The sequence below is a fragment of the Taudactylus pleione genome, unplaced genomic scaffold (genome assembly GCF_031769625.1).
Source record: "Taudactylus pleione unplaced genomic scaffold, aTauple2 ptg000762l, whole genome shotgun sequence".
Taxonomy (NCBI): Eukaryota; Metazoa; Chordata; class Amphibia; order Anura; family Myobatrachidae; genus Taudactylus; species Taudactylus pleione.
Genome location: NW_028285164.1, coordinates 3537948 through 3554704, shown reverse-complemented (window position 1 = coordinate 3554704; position 16757 = coordinate 3537948). Strand labels below are relative to the sequence as shown.

Here is a 16757-nt window from a genome sequence, read left to right as displayed (position 1 = left end):
GTGGTGGTAAGAAGAGACTTTATTAAAGGGCAGTAATAAGGAAGCTCTTTGTATAGTAGAAAGGTCATTCGGTTACACTATGTATTGTATAGCAGGTACTAGGATACTCTCTCTCTCTTTTGTATAGCTGTGTGAGGTAATGAGATATGTTAAAAATTTATTTGCAGCATCTCATTCCCTGCAGCGATTAATTAACTTTTTAGACCTTTCGTCCCCCTATCCGTCTGCAGGTGTATGTGTGTTCATTCAAAGGACTTATACATTTCCATTAGAAGGTATATTATTTACTGTACTAATGTGAGGAAATGTATTGTTTAATACTGTTTAGCCCTTGATGTGTAGCCTTGTCTATATGCCTGTTTTATTCATAACCAGTAGAGCAATGTAAAATCTCACAGAACAAAAGACCTTATGGGTTAATTTTCACCACCACAGGAGACACTCAGGACTTGCACCTCCTTCCATTGCCTAAATTTGTCCCTCACTGGAGTCTGGAAGACTGTACGGAGCTAACCCAGCAGGTGTTCGTCAGGGAAGTAATATCTGGGGGATGTAGGAGGAAGTTACAGGATAAGGGACCCACACCAATCAGGAAATGGTGCAACTCCCCATGGTGGTCACAATATCATAGGAAATTGGAAGGTTTCAAAAGAGGACACCGAAGGCAGCTCCTCATGTTAGTCACTGATTTCGGCTAAGAGGTAATCTCTCCCAAAGTGCTTAGTGGAACGCATCGCCAGTCCTGTGTGGACGTGTACGCTATTCACTGCTGTGTGATTGGTGATAGTGTGTGGACGAAAACATTTGGAAACTCCTGTGTCCAGATCTTTGTTCTCCGGTGGGGACTTGTACTTTATCACTGCTGTGTGCACTGTGGTAGTTTCGACTGTGTGGTATGCCGGAAACATCTGGGTAGACTAATCCGCTATTACCACTGTGTGGATTTGGTAATAGTTTCTCCTGTGGGGACTGGGTGTTATTAGCTATTTGGTCGACTTGTCCTGGCACTTTATACTCTAGGGGGACTGCTACCTACATATTTCCTGATCGCTGTGTTTACCCCTTTGCCATTGCATATTACCTATTTCTGTGTGCCGTGAAAAATAAACCATACTTTTGTTTCATCTGCTCGGTGTCTGGGTTATTGAGAGAACCCCGTATCCTCACAAGCTGTCACTAGGATGCAGTCTGTATTTTAGACCAGGAGGCTCTCTGTATTGTATGGTGTTCACTTGAATGATCTCTGTATTGTATGCCACTATTATGCTCTAAGTTGTTGGTACATATAGGCAAAGGTAGTGTGATTTATCATTTTCTTTTACACAACTAGGGAAAAGTGTATATTGTGCCGACTCTGCCTGCAGTTGATTAGTCCTGCCTAAATGAGGCGACAGTCATAATTTTTTCCAGGGCCACTTTAAATTCCCAATCAGCCCCTGGTGCTATTCTGAACATTTCAGGGATTAACCTCAGTAAACTGTTATGTCTGTTACTATCAAGCCTGATTCAGATGTGGACACTAAAACAATCGCACCTGTCGACCTTCTGTACTGTCAACCTTTTGTCATGTTGACCTTGTGGTATCGACCAAATCATTGTTGGCCTTTTCATTTGTCGGCCTTTTGTATGGACCCTGCCTGAATCAGGCGCTTAATTTTTAAATTATTGCATAATGATGACAAATGACACATTACTGAAAATGATTACATTCCAATGCTAACTTACCTTCAATGACACTATCGTACCTTTTGTTGTGGTTGGTCTCTCGGAATCAGATAGAGATGGATTCTATACTGCATAGATTCTATATCATCGGGAGACACGACGCGGAAGTATAACAGGACCTTCCCATTAAACGGGGTGTATTTCTTCCGTAACTTCCAAAAGGTGGATCGGCCCACTACGGCAGCCACACAGGAGAAGGTGGGGTCCTCCAGCATTATATAAGAAGGCTCAATTTTATCCGGAGATTTTACAGTCATTTTACCATCTTTGAAGTGACCCCATTTTATAAGCGATTTGTCTCCACTGCAATCTGCAGAAATACAATAGCAAGATATACGGTATATACAGACATTGAGATTGTGGTAGCAACATACAGTCCGCCAATGACATATTAAACCGCAAACATGTGACCTTGCCTTGTGCCGAGGGGGCAGGATCACCGGGACTAAGAAGAAATGCAGTGCCTGGGGGGTCCTAAGGATGCTCCAGGCGGGTTTGCAGGCTGAAGTTTGATGTTGTAGGCCAGACAAATGCAGGTGCCATGGTGAAGCAACTGTGCTCTCCCCTAGGCCTGCACCCTATGCCCTGGTGGTACTGCTCACTCAGCTCTATTGTAGTTACGGCTCTGAAGCCCACAGTCAGGAGCGGATTAAGGACAGAGCAACAGGGGCGGTCATCTCAGGGCCCCCACACATAAGGGGTCCATACACACACTGTCCCCGATTCCCAGCCGCTTCTACTAACATTTAACTGCTCCTGCTACTGTCCTCGGCAGCTCAGCTGTTCTCTTACAGCGGCTGCGGAGGAGACTCACTACATAGACAGTCACAGTCTCATGAGATTATGATGGAAAATCTTGCGAGACTGTGGCTGGTCGGTCTCAGAGAGAAGAGCCCAGGCTGCCTGCCCTGCAGTGTGTGCGGGGCATAGCAGCTGAGTCGGAACACTCAAGTAGCCATTCACCCTGCCTCAGTGTTTCCCCGGGCGGCGGGCCGTCGAGAAGAAAAGCAGCCAGCTTGAGAGCTGAAGGAAAGGATGCCCGCTGTCCCACCACCGCACACAGTATTATAAATATATGAGCATATGTATGTATGTGAAATGTATATATATTATAATATACAATGTCCTGATGAAAATGCTATAACATAAGCATTGAAACGTTGACACCTTCAAGCTGTGTGTGGAGTTTATCTTATTTGCGTGGAGTGCCACACCGGATGGATTCTGTGTTAGTGAACATTGTGGGGGCAACCAGCTAAGTAACCATTATTACACGAAGTGCCGGACTTGTGTAATATATATATATATATATAGAGACAAAAACAAACAGCTGCACTCACGGGACTTCCAAAAGAAGAAAAAAGAATCCTGGACACAAAAGTGTAGTTCAACGTTTCAGTCTTGTTACACTTTTGTCAAGAACAACATCAAAATACAAGTGAACATACCTTTATAGGACAGCGTGTAAAGTGTGGTGCATGGCCGCCCCTCCTGTCTGGCTCCGGGTGGGTGACGTCATCCGCATGCGTCCGACGAGTCACTCAGCACGTCATGACGCTCGGCGTGTGACGAGGTCAGTATGACACACCCATCCCAGTGATAGACCTCAGGTAGCGGGTGGTTGAAGCGTCTGCGGTAACCATGGTAACCTGAACTATTACCCATGGAATCATCGATTGTTGCTTTCTCTGTGTACACTGATTAAATAGTATATTACAATCTATATTTAATAATTTTGTTTAGCCTGTTCAAGTAAACTAGCCTGGTAACCTCTATGCTTAAATTTAAGTATCATATTATCCATCTGTTGTTCTGCGACAATTGGATCAGAGGTAATCCTTTTTTTTTTTTTTTTAAACAAGTTTTTATTTATTGAAGCATAACAGACTTATGACATAAAATTGAAAATAAGCACATTCATTTGTGAGTATAGTATTTTACAGAATAATAACCATTGTCCGGTATTCAAATATATTAAATTGCCAACACATTACACAATGGTAAACAAATAAGATTAAACAAAATAGTGTGTGATGGGGTCCGTAACACCGGGCCCATATCCAAACTAGATAGCATTAAGGGAGATTGGAGGGTCTTGCTCACAAACACGTGTCTCATACCAAAGTGTATGTATGAAACATTTTCATATCTGGGCTTTAAGTGACTGAGACAATGGGCCAAATGTAATAGGGTGTCAGTTTTAGTAACAGTACAAACTCACACTTTCTCGCACTTTTCCCAAAAATAAGGCGAGTGTAGGAGCTGTGGGTTGCAGCCATACTTGCAAAATGCACTTTTTCACCACTGCCGATATAATTATTAGTAATTTTCTAACCCCTTGTGCTATTCTAGTACCTATAGGTGTAATACCAAATATTGCCCATTCAGGTGTTACGGGTATACAATTCACTAAATGTCTGTTAGCATCCCCAAAGACCCTCATTAATTCAGCCCCCTTCGTACCACACTGAAGATATGCAGAATCTTCTAACAGTCCCATAACATGTCTGCATGGGGAGATAGATATGTTCTATGTAGTATGTTCAGGAAAAGTTCTGTATATGATGTTGCTGGTACCAGTTTGACAGATAGTTTGAATGATCGCAACAGTTTTCTGTAGTTAGAGATGGAAAATTATCCCTCCACTGTGCCAGACCAACTTCCTGATTACCGTATTGTATAGGAATGTGTAGGAATGAGTAATGTATTGAAATGGCCTTATATTGGGGATTTTCTCCCAGTAACAAGTCATCTAGTCAGTTATTATAGTTATCTGGAGAGAGTTTTCTAGAAAGATTGGCTAGATATTGTTAGGCCTGCAGGTACGCCAAAGGCGAAGAGCCAAGTATTAGATATTTTTCTACCGCTTGCACAAACGTCAGCGGTTTCTTTGAATTGCAATCTATAAATTGTATGGCACAGACAGTCCCCGTCTGTACCATACAGTAAAAGGTTGTTCTGCAGCCCCATTTTGAAAATTTGGGTTACGTATGAGTAGGAGATGTAGGGACGCATATGGGTTTATTGAGTGTTTGTGGCGTATGGCACATTCTTTGAGTGGACATCAGTAAGGGATTAGCTCGAATTGACACAGGTATCTCTTCATCATGTAAATGTAAAAAGGGAATAATACCAATTTTATCTAGGAAAGCTGTTTCCAACATAATATTTGCGCATTTATTTTTATTGTGTATCCAGTCTCTCAAGTATCGTAAGTGAGCAGCATGACTATATGCACTAATGTTGGGTAGATTAATACCACCATTAGACCTGTGTTGCTGAAGTTTTACAAGTCCAATTCTCGCTCTCCTACCATTCCAAATAAACGTGTATCATCCTCTCAATCTCCATTGTGTCCTTTTTAGTCAATAAGATGGGAAGTGACTGGAGAGTTTAGAGAAGTCTTGGAAATAAGATAATTTTAACCAGGTTTGCTCTGCCTAGATATGAAAGATTAAGATATCGCCATCTCTCAGTATCCTCCGTAATACTGTGTAAAATACTTTTAATAGTATATAGATTATCTAGATATTTGGGTAATTGTATTACTAGATATGAGATTGATTTAGTTGTCCACTCAATGGGGATCTCCCTAAACCAGGCTGGACATGCAAATCCTTTTTTCAAATAAAGTACTGTTGATTTCTCAAAATTGACTTCAAATCCCAATACTGATCCTATTTCTCTTAATACCCTGTATTCAGTCAAATCCTAGATTTTTGCTTGATACAACTAGCCTACTTAGGAAACTAAATGCATTGTCTAGTTTTGATTCAGATGTGATTTTATGTGGTATTGATGTACAAAGTTTGTGCACAGTGATTCCCCATGTTATGTGTTTATCAGCTGTTGCTAAGTATCTTTCTGGACATCCCGAGTATAAAGGTCCGAATCTTGAGTTTTGCATCGAAATGCTACATATGGTTCTGACAAAAAATGTTTTTTCTAATGACGGTAAATTCTATTTACAAGGCAGAGGTTGTGCCATGGGCTCAAGTGTGGCCCCTGCCTTCTCAAACATCTTTATGTTTAAGGTAGAACAAGACATATTTTTTAGCAATCCGTTGGTCGCTGGAACCATTAGTTTTTACAAGTCGATATATATGGACGATATGTTGCTCTTCTGGAAGGGTACAAAAGAAAGCCTTATAACTGTCATTGATGACCATAACAAAAAATCCCATTCTATCAAATTGACGTATACTATTAGTGGTTCTATCATTAATTTCCTTGATGTGGAGATTAGGTTATCTGATGGTAAGATAACCACACCATTCTATTCTAAACCAACTGATGATGTTACAGTATAATAGCTTTCACCCCAAACCACTAAAACAGGGGTTACGCTATTTGCAGCTCTTACATATTAAAAGGATTACCTCTGATCCAATTGTTGCAGAACAACAGATGGATAATATGATACTTAAAATTTAAGCAAAGAGGTTACCAGGCTAGTTTACTTGAACAGGCTAAACAAAAAGTATTAAAGATAGACCGTAATATACTACTTAATCAGTGTACACAGAGAAAGCATCAATCGATGATTCCATGGGTATGTCATTTCAATCCGGCTAGTACAGGTATTAATAATATATCTAAAAATGTATGGCATATCATACAGTCCGATTCAGAGTTAAATTTGGATGACACAAGACTGATGTCTTGTTATACCCGTAGTAAAAATCTTAGGGACATCCTGGTTAAGTCAGATGCCACACGGAGAGAGGACCTTATTAAGAATTTTCTGGGAACTAAAAAAGGTTGTATAAAATGTTCATGCACTACCTGTCAGTATATGATCCAGGGGGATACTTTTCAACATCCCCAGACAGGACGAACTATGTATATACGCCATCGATTAACCTGTAGTTCTAGGTTTGTAGTGTATCAGCTGATTTGCCCCTGTGGACTGTCATACATTGGCAAAACCGAACGTATGTTCAAGGAACATATGGCAGTCCACAGGTCAGCCATTAGAGCGGCTATTGTAAATGGCAATAGCGAACAACCTGTGGCTCGCCATTTTTGCCAGGCTCATCTTCCACTAGCCTCTTTAAAGTATCGAATGATAGACCAAGTCCCTGTATCTATCAGAGGAAGAAACAGAACAGTGAAGTTACTTCAGCTGGAGACCCGTTGGATATTTCGGCTGGGAACCCTTGCTCCCAAGGGGCTCAACAAGCATTTCGGTCTAAATAGTTTCTTATAACTATAGGTGTATATTTAGTAATCCTTAATTAGTCGGTAATATCGTGTCCTTTTGTCTATCATTATGGCTGTATTTAGCATCTAAACTAATTATGATACAATAACTATGCTACTTTATTTATAATATTTCTCTGATATTACGTATTTTCTGCTCTAGATTAGGTTATTTTTTTGTCTTGCAATTGCTATTTAGTTATTTATAATATGTTGCCTTGTCTAGGATGTCTTTTTCTGGTATTATCTATTATGGCTTGCATCCATCTGTATGTATGTGCTGGTTTTCTTTTTTTCTTAAAGTATATTGTGTTTCTATGGTGATGGGGAGCATACTGATGACTCATCGATTGATGATGTCATCCATTGTGCACGGGCCGGGCGGGTGCTCCGTCCCATTTCTGGCTCCAGGTGCTTCACGTGGTGTAAAGATGTTACTTAACCACTAAACTGAAAAATTATTATTCCCAAAATATTTTTTTAAAAACACTGTATACCATAAAAATTTCAATTTTGGCCGATGTGTTCAACTATCTATAGAAACCATTGGATGTTTGAGGCCACAGACACAGATGTTTCCTTAACATCGGTTCGCAAACAAACGATGGTCCCACACCCCTGCTGGACCCCTCCGCACCCCGCCGCTGGACCCCTTCGCACCCCATGACGGACGCTGCTGGACCCCCACACCCTGCTATCGATGCCACTGAACTCCCGTAACGCAAGCCGGACCCGCACATATTGTAAATACTGAGAAAAATCCCATATCCGAAATGCTCCTGGTCCCGAGCATTGTAAGTCAGTAAGTAAATATGTATGTATATATATATATATATATATATATATATACACATATACATACATACACATATACACTCATATATATACATACATACACACACACACACATATATATATATACATCAGCATGCAGTGAGTGTGCCATACATCAGCATGCAGTGAGTGTGCCATACATCAGCATGCAGTGAGTGTGCCATACATCAGCATGCAGTGAGTGTGCCATACATCAACATGCAGTGAGTCATACATCAGCATGCAGGAGGCCAGTGGCTGTGCAGTCACTTTGCCAGCACAGTCACTGGCCTCCTGATTCGGACATCAGGAGGTTGGCGTTCGGCCTCGCAGTGGGATCCGAGTCGGCGGGAACACCCGAGCCGCGACTCAGGTGGACTCTGATCCCCGATGTTCGAAGCGGTCTGGATTCTATGGAATCCGGACCGCTCATCCCTAAGAAGGACTAAAAGATGCTAATATGTGTAGTTTGGAGCAGAGAAGGGAAAGGGGGGACATGATAGAAACTTTCAAATACATGAAGGGTCTTAACAAGGGACAGGAGGGAAGCATTCTGCAAAGGAAGAGATGTACAAGAACACAAGGACATGCACTGACACTGGAGGGAGGGAGGCTCAGAGGAAGAGATGTACAAGAACACGAGGACATGCACTGACACTGGGGGGAGGGAGGCTCAGAGGAAGAGATGTACTAGGACACGAGGACATGCACTGACACTGGGGGAGGGAGGCTCAGAGGAAGAGATGTACAAGAACAAGAGGACATGCACTGACACTGGGGGGAGGGAGGCTCAGAGGAAGAGATGTACAAGAACACGAGGACATGCACTGACACTGGGGGGAGGGAGGCTCAGAGGAAGAGATGTACAAGGACACGAGGACATGCACTGACACTGGGGGAGGGAGGCTCAGAGGAAGAGATGTACAAGAACAAGAGGACATGCACTGACACTGGGGGGAGGGAGGCTCAGAGGAAGAGATGTACAAGGACACGAGGACATGCACTGACACTGGGGGGAGGGAGGCTCAGAGGAAGAGATGTACAAGAACACGAGGACATGCACTGACACTGGGGGGAGGGAGGCTCAGAGGAAGAGATGTACAAGAACACGAGGACATGCACTGACACTGGGGGGAGGGAGGCTCAGAGGAAGAGATGTACAAGAACACGAGGACATGCACTGACACTGGGGGGAGGGAGGCTCAGAGGAAGAGATGTACAAGGACACGAGGACATGCACTGAGACTGGGGGGATGGAGGGTCAGAGGAAGAGATGTACAAAGACACGAGGACATGCACTGACACTGGGGGGAGGGAGGCTCAGAGGAAGAGATGTACAAGGACACGAGGACGTGCACTGAGACTGGGGGGACGGAGGGTCAGAGGAAGAGATGTACAAGGACACGAGGACATGCACTGACACTGGAGGGAATGAGGCTCAGAGGAAATTTGAGGAAAAATGACTTCACAGAATGGGTAGTGGATAAGTGGAATAGCCTCCCATCAGAGGTGGTTGGAGCTAAAACGGCTGAACAATTTAAACATGCTTGGGATAGGCATATGAATATCCTTAAGAGAGACCTAAGGAACAAATAGGGTTGAAGTTGCCAAAAGGATAAATGAAAAAGGGCAGACTAGATGGGCCAAGTGGTTCTTATCTGCCGTCAAATTCTAGGTTTCTATCTTGAATCTCATTTATATTGCACATCCTAATAGTAATGAAAGGTGCCATCATGCTGAGACTTCAAAGTGGCATATACAAAAAACAGAGTTGCAGATGCACTATGCGTTCATTACTGTATACATATAAATTTATAATATAGAATTTCAGAGGTAGTTTGCATATCAATGGCCACTGATACGGGCCTGCACACCAGCATCAAGGTCACCTCATTGAGCAGGTCCCTAACACTCTGGGGTTCACATCTGGGACGCAGAGCACCCCAAAAGTCAGCTCAGCCAAAGACCTCCCCAGGGCATCACTCGAAAAAAAGAGTGACAGTGAAGTGTTAAAGTATCAGGTGTGTAAAGTAATTAACAAGTGTTATAATAATGATAAGGGTAGAATGTGTGTGAAAAAATACATAAATAATAAACAAATATGAAGGTGATATACAAATCTACAGAAGCAAGGGAGAATGCTTCCCTCCTCCCCATCTGTGTCACCCCTGTTTGTCTTCCCCTCCCCTTTTAGACTGTAAGCTCTTACGAGCAGGGCCCTCTACCCTCTTGTGCTTCTCCCTACTTTAGTTTTATCTACTTCTTACTCACCACTAGGGCACCTAACACTTGGTTGCTTATGCTCTGTTGCTTATCTGGGTGTTATGGTCACTAATGTAGCAATGTATATTATCCATGTCCTGGTCCTGTATTGTATTGTTCTGTAAGTCGCTTGTCTACAACTTTATTATGTGCTTTGTAAGGCGCTGCGGAACATTTGTGGCGCCATATAAATAAATGATAATAATAATAATATGAGGAAATGACTGGGTAATATTTATAGTAATGGTAACTTCTATGGGGCCCAAACAGATCTTCAAATTACCAATAGTTATATAAATATAACTTTCAGCTGATTACAGGCTAATGGGAGTGATCTGTCCTTATTTTGAATCTGGCTTGCAGTAGCTCTGTGTTACCAGAGGTGTTGCTATTATATTTGGACCTTTTTCTCCTCACAATGCACCTTGCTGGTTTAGTGATTGTTTTCTCTGGATTGTCATTGCCTGAACCTGCGCTCCTGTCAATTGAACTTCTGCAAACTGCATCTCCACTGCTGTCTGTGAGTCTGTCTCATCTACTCTGAGGCTTTTTGTCTTTGCTTGTATCCAGTCTGTATATCACCAGCCTGTTATCTGTGCAGCTCCGGCTAACTGGCCCTCTGCAAGCTGTTCCTCCTATTGCTGCATGTTAATCTGACTCATCATCTCTGCAGTATATAGTTCTTGTTTGTATCCAGTTTTGCAGACCTTCAAGTTTCTGTTCAAGTCCAGTTCCAGTCCAGTTAAAGTATCACTCCTGATTTCCCTGCATTGCCTGCACTATGTTTTTGTTTCAATAAAAAGTTTATATTTCACTATGCCCCTGACTCCACAGCTGTCATTACAAGCATAATGGAGCTTTTTAAAGAAGCTAATTACTAAAAATAGAGGGATCATTAAAAGAAAGTTCATAAAATTATTAACAGATAGAAACAAAACATTAATTTAATGATTTCAGAATGATATGTATATTCCAAACCACAAACATGCCTATATCCTACATACAGTAGATATCTCCTAATCACTCAATGAAGCCACTCGATATCTGCCACTACCGAGCTGCTATCCCATAATTGGTAACAAATCTGACACATAATGACACATAAATAGTGGTAGATTCAGGAGGGGGGGTGGGGCACATGCCCTCCTGTTATTTTGGGGGCTTTCTTACAAACAGCTGGGCATTGGAGCTAGCTGTCAAAGGCAGGAGATTTGGATGTCACTGTCCTGACTCCGCTATCTGATGTTTCCTGCAGAGCCCATCCCCCAAATGATCAGATAAATGACTGATCCCATCCAGAATACTGCCTTCTGCACCTGAATTGCACCAATGACTAATCAGTGCCCAGAGCACCAGTGCTTGGGAGCTGCACCCTTGCCACCCCCCATCACCCAGTCTCAGTTGCAATATTTTGCTACCACCCACTGGCCGGGACAGTTCCGGCATTAATCAGAATGGATGTTTCAGCTGCAGACATGGCAGCACACAGCTAAACTGTTTTTACTTATACCCCTTTTCCACCAAAATTCCGGGTCTGACCCGGAGTTGGAACAGAGGACCTCATTCAGAGCCGGACGCTATTTGCGGTCGCTCGTTCTGAAAAAGGGGCCGGATATTTAAATTGAGCGCTCGCTCTTTGCGGTCTGTTGACGCCTCTATGTCTGAGCGAGCGAACAAAACATTTTGTAAAGACGCCCCTTGGCCGCTCGCATCATACGTCGTCTCCGCTATTTATTAGATTAATCGAGTACATCGAAAGGCGTATGAACTGCTCGCTATTCTTGTGGTTGGATTTTCCTACCGCAATCATGCGAGCAGTTCAGGCTAAAAGACAACCAAGTGACGTGGTCGATGACGCTGCTTTGTTAATTATGCACACCCTTAAAACGCCCGTTTTGACCGTTTGGCACGCCTGCATTCCGATCTCCACTCCCCGTTTTCAAGCACCTTCCCCTGTTACCACCCACAAACGCCTCATCCTGTCACTTAAATTACCAGCCCCTCGCTATTTTGCGAGCACACAATTTCCGACCGCACTGACTGGTTGGCGCATGTGCATTATGACCCATACGCATGCGCAGATGTGCGACCATCGCTTGGAGCGAACGGGCAGCCGCTTACGTGCGGCTCTGAATCAGGCCCAGAGTTCCTATCCGGATCAGACCCGGAATTTACCCGGCGCCGACTCGGGATGTTCCAAAGTCGGCGCCGCTCACACCAGAGTCGGGTCTGCATAGACCCGGCTTTCCCGGCGTAAAAGTGGCCGCTTGGAGATGACGTCATCTCCAAGCGCCACTGAAGCCGGACCAATTGGCCAGCTTGCAGCACACTCCAGGTCATCGTGACCTCACAGCAGGGTTTCACGGGCTATGCCCGTGTTAAACCCTGCTATTTACCTGGGTTGGATTGCCGGGTCAATCGACCCGGCGATCCAACCCTTTCCCCTTTTACACCAGGGAGCTGCCCGGGTTACCCCTGCAATAAACCGGGTTTTAGCTCCGGTGTAAAAGGGGTATTAGGGTGTCAAGAAACCATGCACCACCCCTGTTTAAGCTTCCCTTACAGGTTGGTCTCAGCATAAGATGGTAAAATATTCCAATCCAATCTGCTACCTGTAATTCTTGGGGCTCTATTGCCCCATTAAGTGAGATTCTGATTTGTGAACATACATAAAATGCTATTATGGAAACTTTTAGAAAACCTTTCACCCAGCAACGCGATGTACAGCCAAGGACCCAGGGGCGGATTAGCCGTAAACTTCAGCGGTAACTTTCCCGGTGGGCCGAAGGCTCAGAGGGCTGCTGGCTGCACATTTTGTTTTTTTATATATATCTATATTAAACTTTTTTCACTGGCCCTGGCAGTTCCGGGTACAGCGGCAACCGCGGGGCGGGCAATAACAGAGCAGGGGGACGCCGTCCCCCTGTCTCGCTATCACACTGCTCCCTGTTTCTCTCTCTCACTGCTCCCTGTCTCACTGCTCCCTCTAACACTGCTCCGTCTCACTCTCACACTGCTCCCTCTCTCACTGCTCCCTGTCTCTCTCACTGCTCCCTGTCTCTCTCTCACTGCTCCCTATCTTTCTCTCTCACACTGCTCCCTGTCTCTCTCTCTCACTGCTCACTGTATCTCTCTCACTGCTGCCTGTCTCTCACTACTGCCTGTCTCTCTCTCTTACTGCTGTCTGTCTCTCTCTCTCTCTTCTCTGTCTCTCTACTCCCCATCTGTCTCACTGCTCCCTGTCTCTCTCTCACTGCTCCCTGTCTCTCTCTCACTGCTCCTTGTCTCACTGCTCCCTGTCTCTCTCTCTCACTGCTCCCTGTCTCTCTCTCACTGCTCCCTATCTTTCTCTCTCACACTGCTCCCTGTCTCACTGCTCCCTCTCACATTGCTCCCTGTCTCGCTATCACACTGCTCCCTGTCTCTCTCTCTCTCTCACTGCACCCTGTCTCACTGCTCCCTCTAACACTGCTCCGTCTCACTCTCACACTGCTCCCTCTCTCACTGCTCCCTGTCTCTCTCTCACTGCTCCCTGTCCCTCTCTCACTGCTCTCTATCTTTCTCTCTCACACTGTTCCCTGTCTCTCTCTCTCTCACTGCTCCCTGTCTCACTCCTCCCTGTCTCTCTCTCACTGCTCCCTGTCTCTCTCTCACTGCTCCTTGTCTCACTGCTCCCTGTCTCTCTCTCTCACTGCTCCCTATCTTTCTCTCTCTCACTGCTCCCTGTCTCACTGCTCCCTCTAACACTGCTCCGTCTCGCTCTCACACTGCTCCCTCTCTCACTGCTCCCTGTCTCTCTCTCACTGCTCCCTGTCTCTCTCTCACTGCTCCCTATCTTTCTCTCTCACATAGCTCCCTGTCTCGCTATCACACTGCTCCCTGTTTCTCTCTCTCACTGCTCCCTGTCTCACTGCTCCCTCTAACACTGCTCCATCTCGCTCTCACACTGCTCCCTCTCTCACTGCTCCCTTTCTCTCTCTCACTGCTCCCTGTCTCTCTCTCACTGCTCCCTATCTTTCCCTCACACACTGCTCCCTGTCTCGCTATCACACTGCTCCCTGTCTCTCTCTCACTGCTCCCTGTCTCACTGCTCCCTCTAACACTGCTCCGTCTCACTCTCACACTGCTCCCCCTCTCACTGCTCCGTCTCGCTCTCACACTGCTCCCTCTCTCCTGCTCCCTGTCTCTCTCTCACTGCTACCTGTCTCTCTCTCACTGCTCCCTGTCTCACTGCTCCCTCTAACACTGCTCCGTCTCGCTCTCACACTGCTCCCTCTCTCACTGCTCCCTGTCTCTCTCACTGCTCCCTCTCTCACTGCTCCCTCTCTCACTGCTCCCTATCTTTCTCTCTCACACTGCTCCCTGTCTCGCTATCACACTGCTCCCTGTCTCGCTATCACACTGCTCCCTGCCTCTCTCTCTCACTGCTCCATCTCACTTCTCCCTGTCTCTCTCTCATTGCTCCCTGTCTCTCTCTCTCTCACTGCTCCCTCTCTCACTGCTCCCTGTCTCTCTCTCTCACTGCTCCCTGTCTCTCACTGCTCCCTGTCTCACTGCTCCCTGTCTCACTGCTCCCTGTCTCTCTCACTGTTCCCTCTCACACTGCTAGAAAAGAAAGGAATAGGGAGAGCGCTGGACAAGAATAATATATTTAATTTCACTTAAAAAAAAACCAGTATGGTCAATAAATACAGCACAATAAAATAACATAACAATGGTAAAAATGATGGAAATTACTTAAGCCTAGGATCAACCAGATCTAGGTATATTGGAGATTTAAATACATATAGAGCTCCTCATGAGGTCAATGTATAGGTCTGTTAGTGCAGTAAACATAACACAGCAGCTGTTAGTGCAAGCAAAGCTATAGATCAAAAGGGCATCGCATGTGTTAGTATGTCCACGTGTGCAAGAAAGCCTATAGATATAGCTGTATAAGCAGAAAAGCAAAGGTCCCGCACATGCAGTCAAACCCAGCAAGGAAGTAGTAATGAATGATGCATATAATCAGTCAATTGGCTTAATATGGGAACTGGAATCTGATAAATTATGTGTATAACAGCCGATGATATCTCTATGGTGAGATCCAAATAACACCAGTGTGTTTTTGCACTGAATGCCGGCGTCCCGGTCAAATCAGTGCTTTAACAGGTACCTGTATTTTCAATGGTCGGCGGTGAGCGTGGCTCTCTGTAGCTTGAGAAGGGAGAGCCACGTGCTGGAGTGAATTGTTCCCAGTAATGATCCTGAAAGCCTGGAACGCTGAAGGGATCGACAGCACTCCACGTGCAGGTCCAGGCGGCTGGGTAGACAGAGCAGCGTCTCCGTCAATGGTGAGGTGGAGCGGGCTCGCTGTGTGAGGGGATCCCTCCCATCACCCCCCACAGCCCGCATCCTGCTGCAAATGCGCAGAAGGAGGGCAGAGGGAATTCTGGGTGTTAAACCCAGAAGTCCCTCTGTCCGAGCCATCTCAAAGGACAGTTCTTATTGGGAGAGCTGTCCTTTGCGATACTCTAGGTACATAGTACCGTGGTAATCAACCGCAGTATGTACCCGAAGACTGGCGGGATGTGCCGCATCGCGAATGCAATGCTAATACATCCCACCCCTTGTCTCTCTCTTTTCTCCCTGTCTTTCCATACTCGCCTTCCTGTCCTCCAGCATCTCATGGTACCCCCCTCTTCCTTAATTAAACATTGACTTTATAGCCACTACATGTTGATGACATTGGCTTTATTCCTACATAAACAGGCGGCTTCCAGACCATGTGATCTCCTGCAAAAGTAGTGAATACCGACTTAAGATGCTGCCTGTCCACAAAGGATCAGTTTCTTCAGAGGTTCCCCGTTGCAGAGAAATCCTACAGGTAAGAAAATGCTCATTCACATGCTCGCTGTGCTTATTCACTGGAGAGAGGGACTGGGGGCATATCCAGCAGTTCCCAGTGCAGTGGGCATGCCCCCAGCATGACAAAACGGGGGCAAACACAAATCCACACTCTTGTCACAAAACCATGCCCCCTCTTTAGGCACGCGCCTATGGCGCGCGCACATAGGGCCGCTTCAGGTGAATTTTCCAGGGCTACTTTAAATTCCCAATGCACCCCTGCAAGGACCTGCAGCCCCTCCAGTGGTGCGCCACGTGCCCTCTAGTCACAACCAACACGTGGCCTCCTACCCTCATACACTTGGTCACCACCTTGACTCCCACCCCCGATTACAGTCCCCCTGTATAATTTTTTTCTGGATCCGCCACTGCACATTCATAACAAAGTAGGTCACACAGGAGTCACTATATTTGTGCGATTTACCTTCTAAGCACACATAATGTGGCAGATACATCGACGACACTGCCCCAGACTCAACATGTATCTTAAACAGAGGACCCGCAATCTCATATCCATTCTCCTGAATCTGTAGCATATAGTCCGTCCTATATTCCAGCTCATATGTAATGGTCGTTGCACGTTTCACCCAGAACTTAATTCCAGTCTCTGTGCAGTGGAAAAGCTGATTAGGAATCAGATTGAGCCTGGATAAAAGAGAAGAGAGTTCATTATGCAGAACAACGAAGTGATTATATATATATTTTTTTTAAATAACGGAGCTATACAGAGATATATTTAATTATATTTGCTAATTAACAAGATTACTTGCAAATAATTGTAATTAATGTGGTTGCTGCCTTATTAAAAAAAAATATTTAAATGCATTAGTTAGGGGGAAAGTCATTGTAGTAATATATATAGTTAGCTG

At 44.9% G+C, this 16757-nt stretch overlaps 1 protein-coding gene across 2 annotated transcripts in view; it reads right to left on the bottom strand.

Moving 5' to 3' along the window:
• The window catches only part of LOC148476924 (NACHT, LRR and PYD domains-containing protein 1b allele 2-like), a 55149-nt gene that overhangs the window by 23856 nt on the left and 14536 nt on the right, over positions 1 to 16757 (bottom strand). For both annotated transcript variants that reach the window (XM_088457514.1, XM_088457515.1), the window contains 2 exons: positions 16313 to 16533; positions 1746 to 2035 (listed from right to left, as the gene is read on the bottom strand). In XM_088457514.1, the coding sequence (XP_088313640.1) occupies positions 1746 to 2035; positions 16313 to 16533 (511 nt within the window). The remainder of the gene's footprint in view (positions 1 to 1745; positions 2036 to 16312; positions 16534 to 16757) is intronic.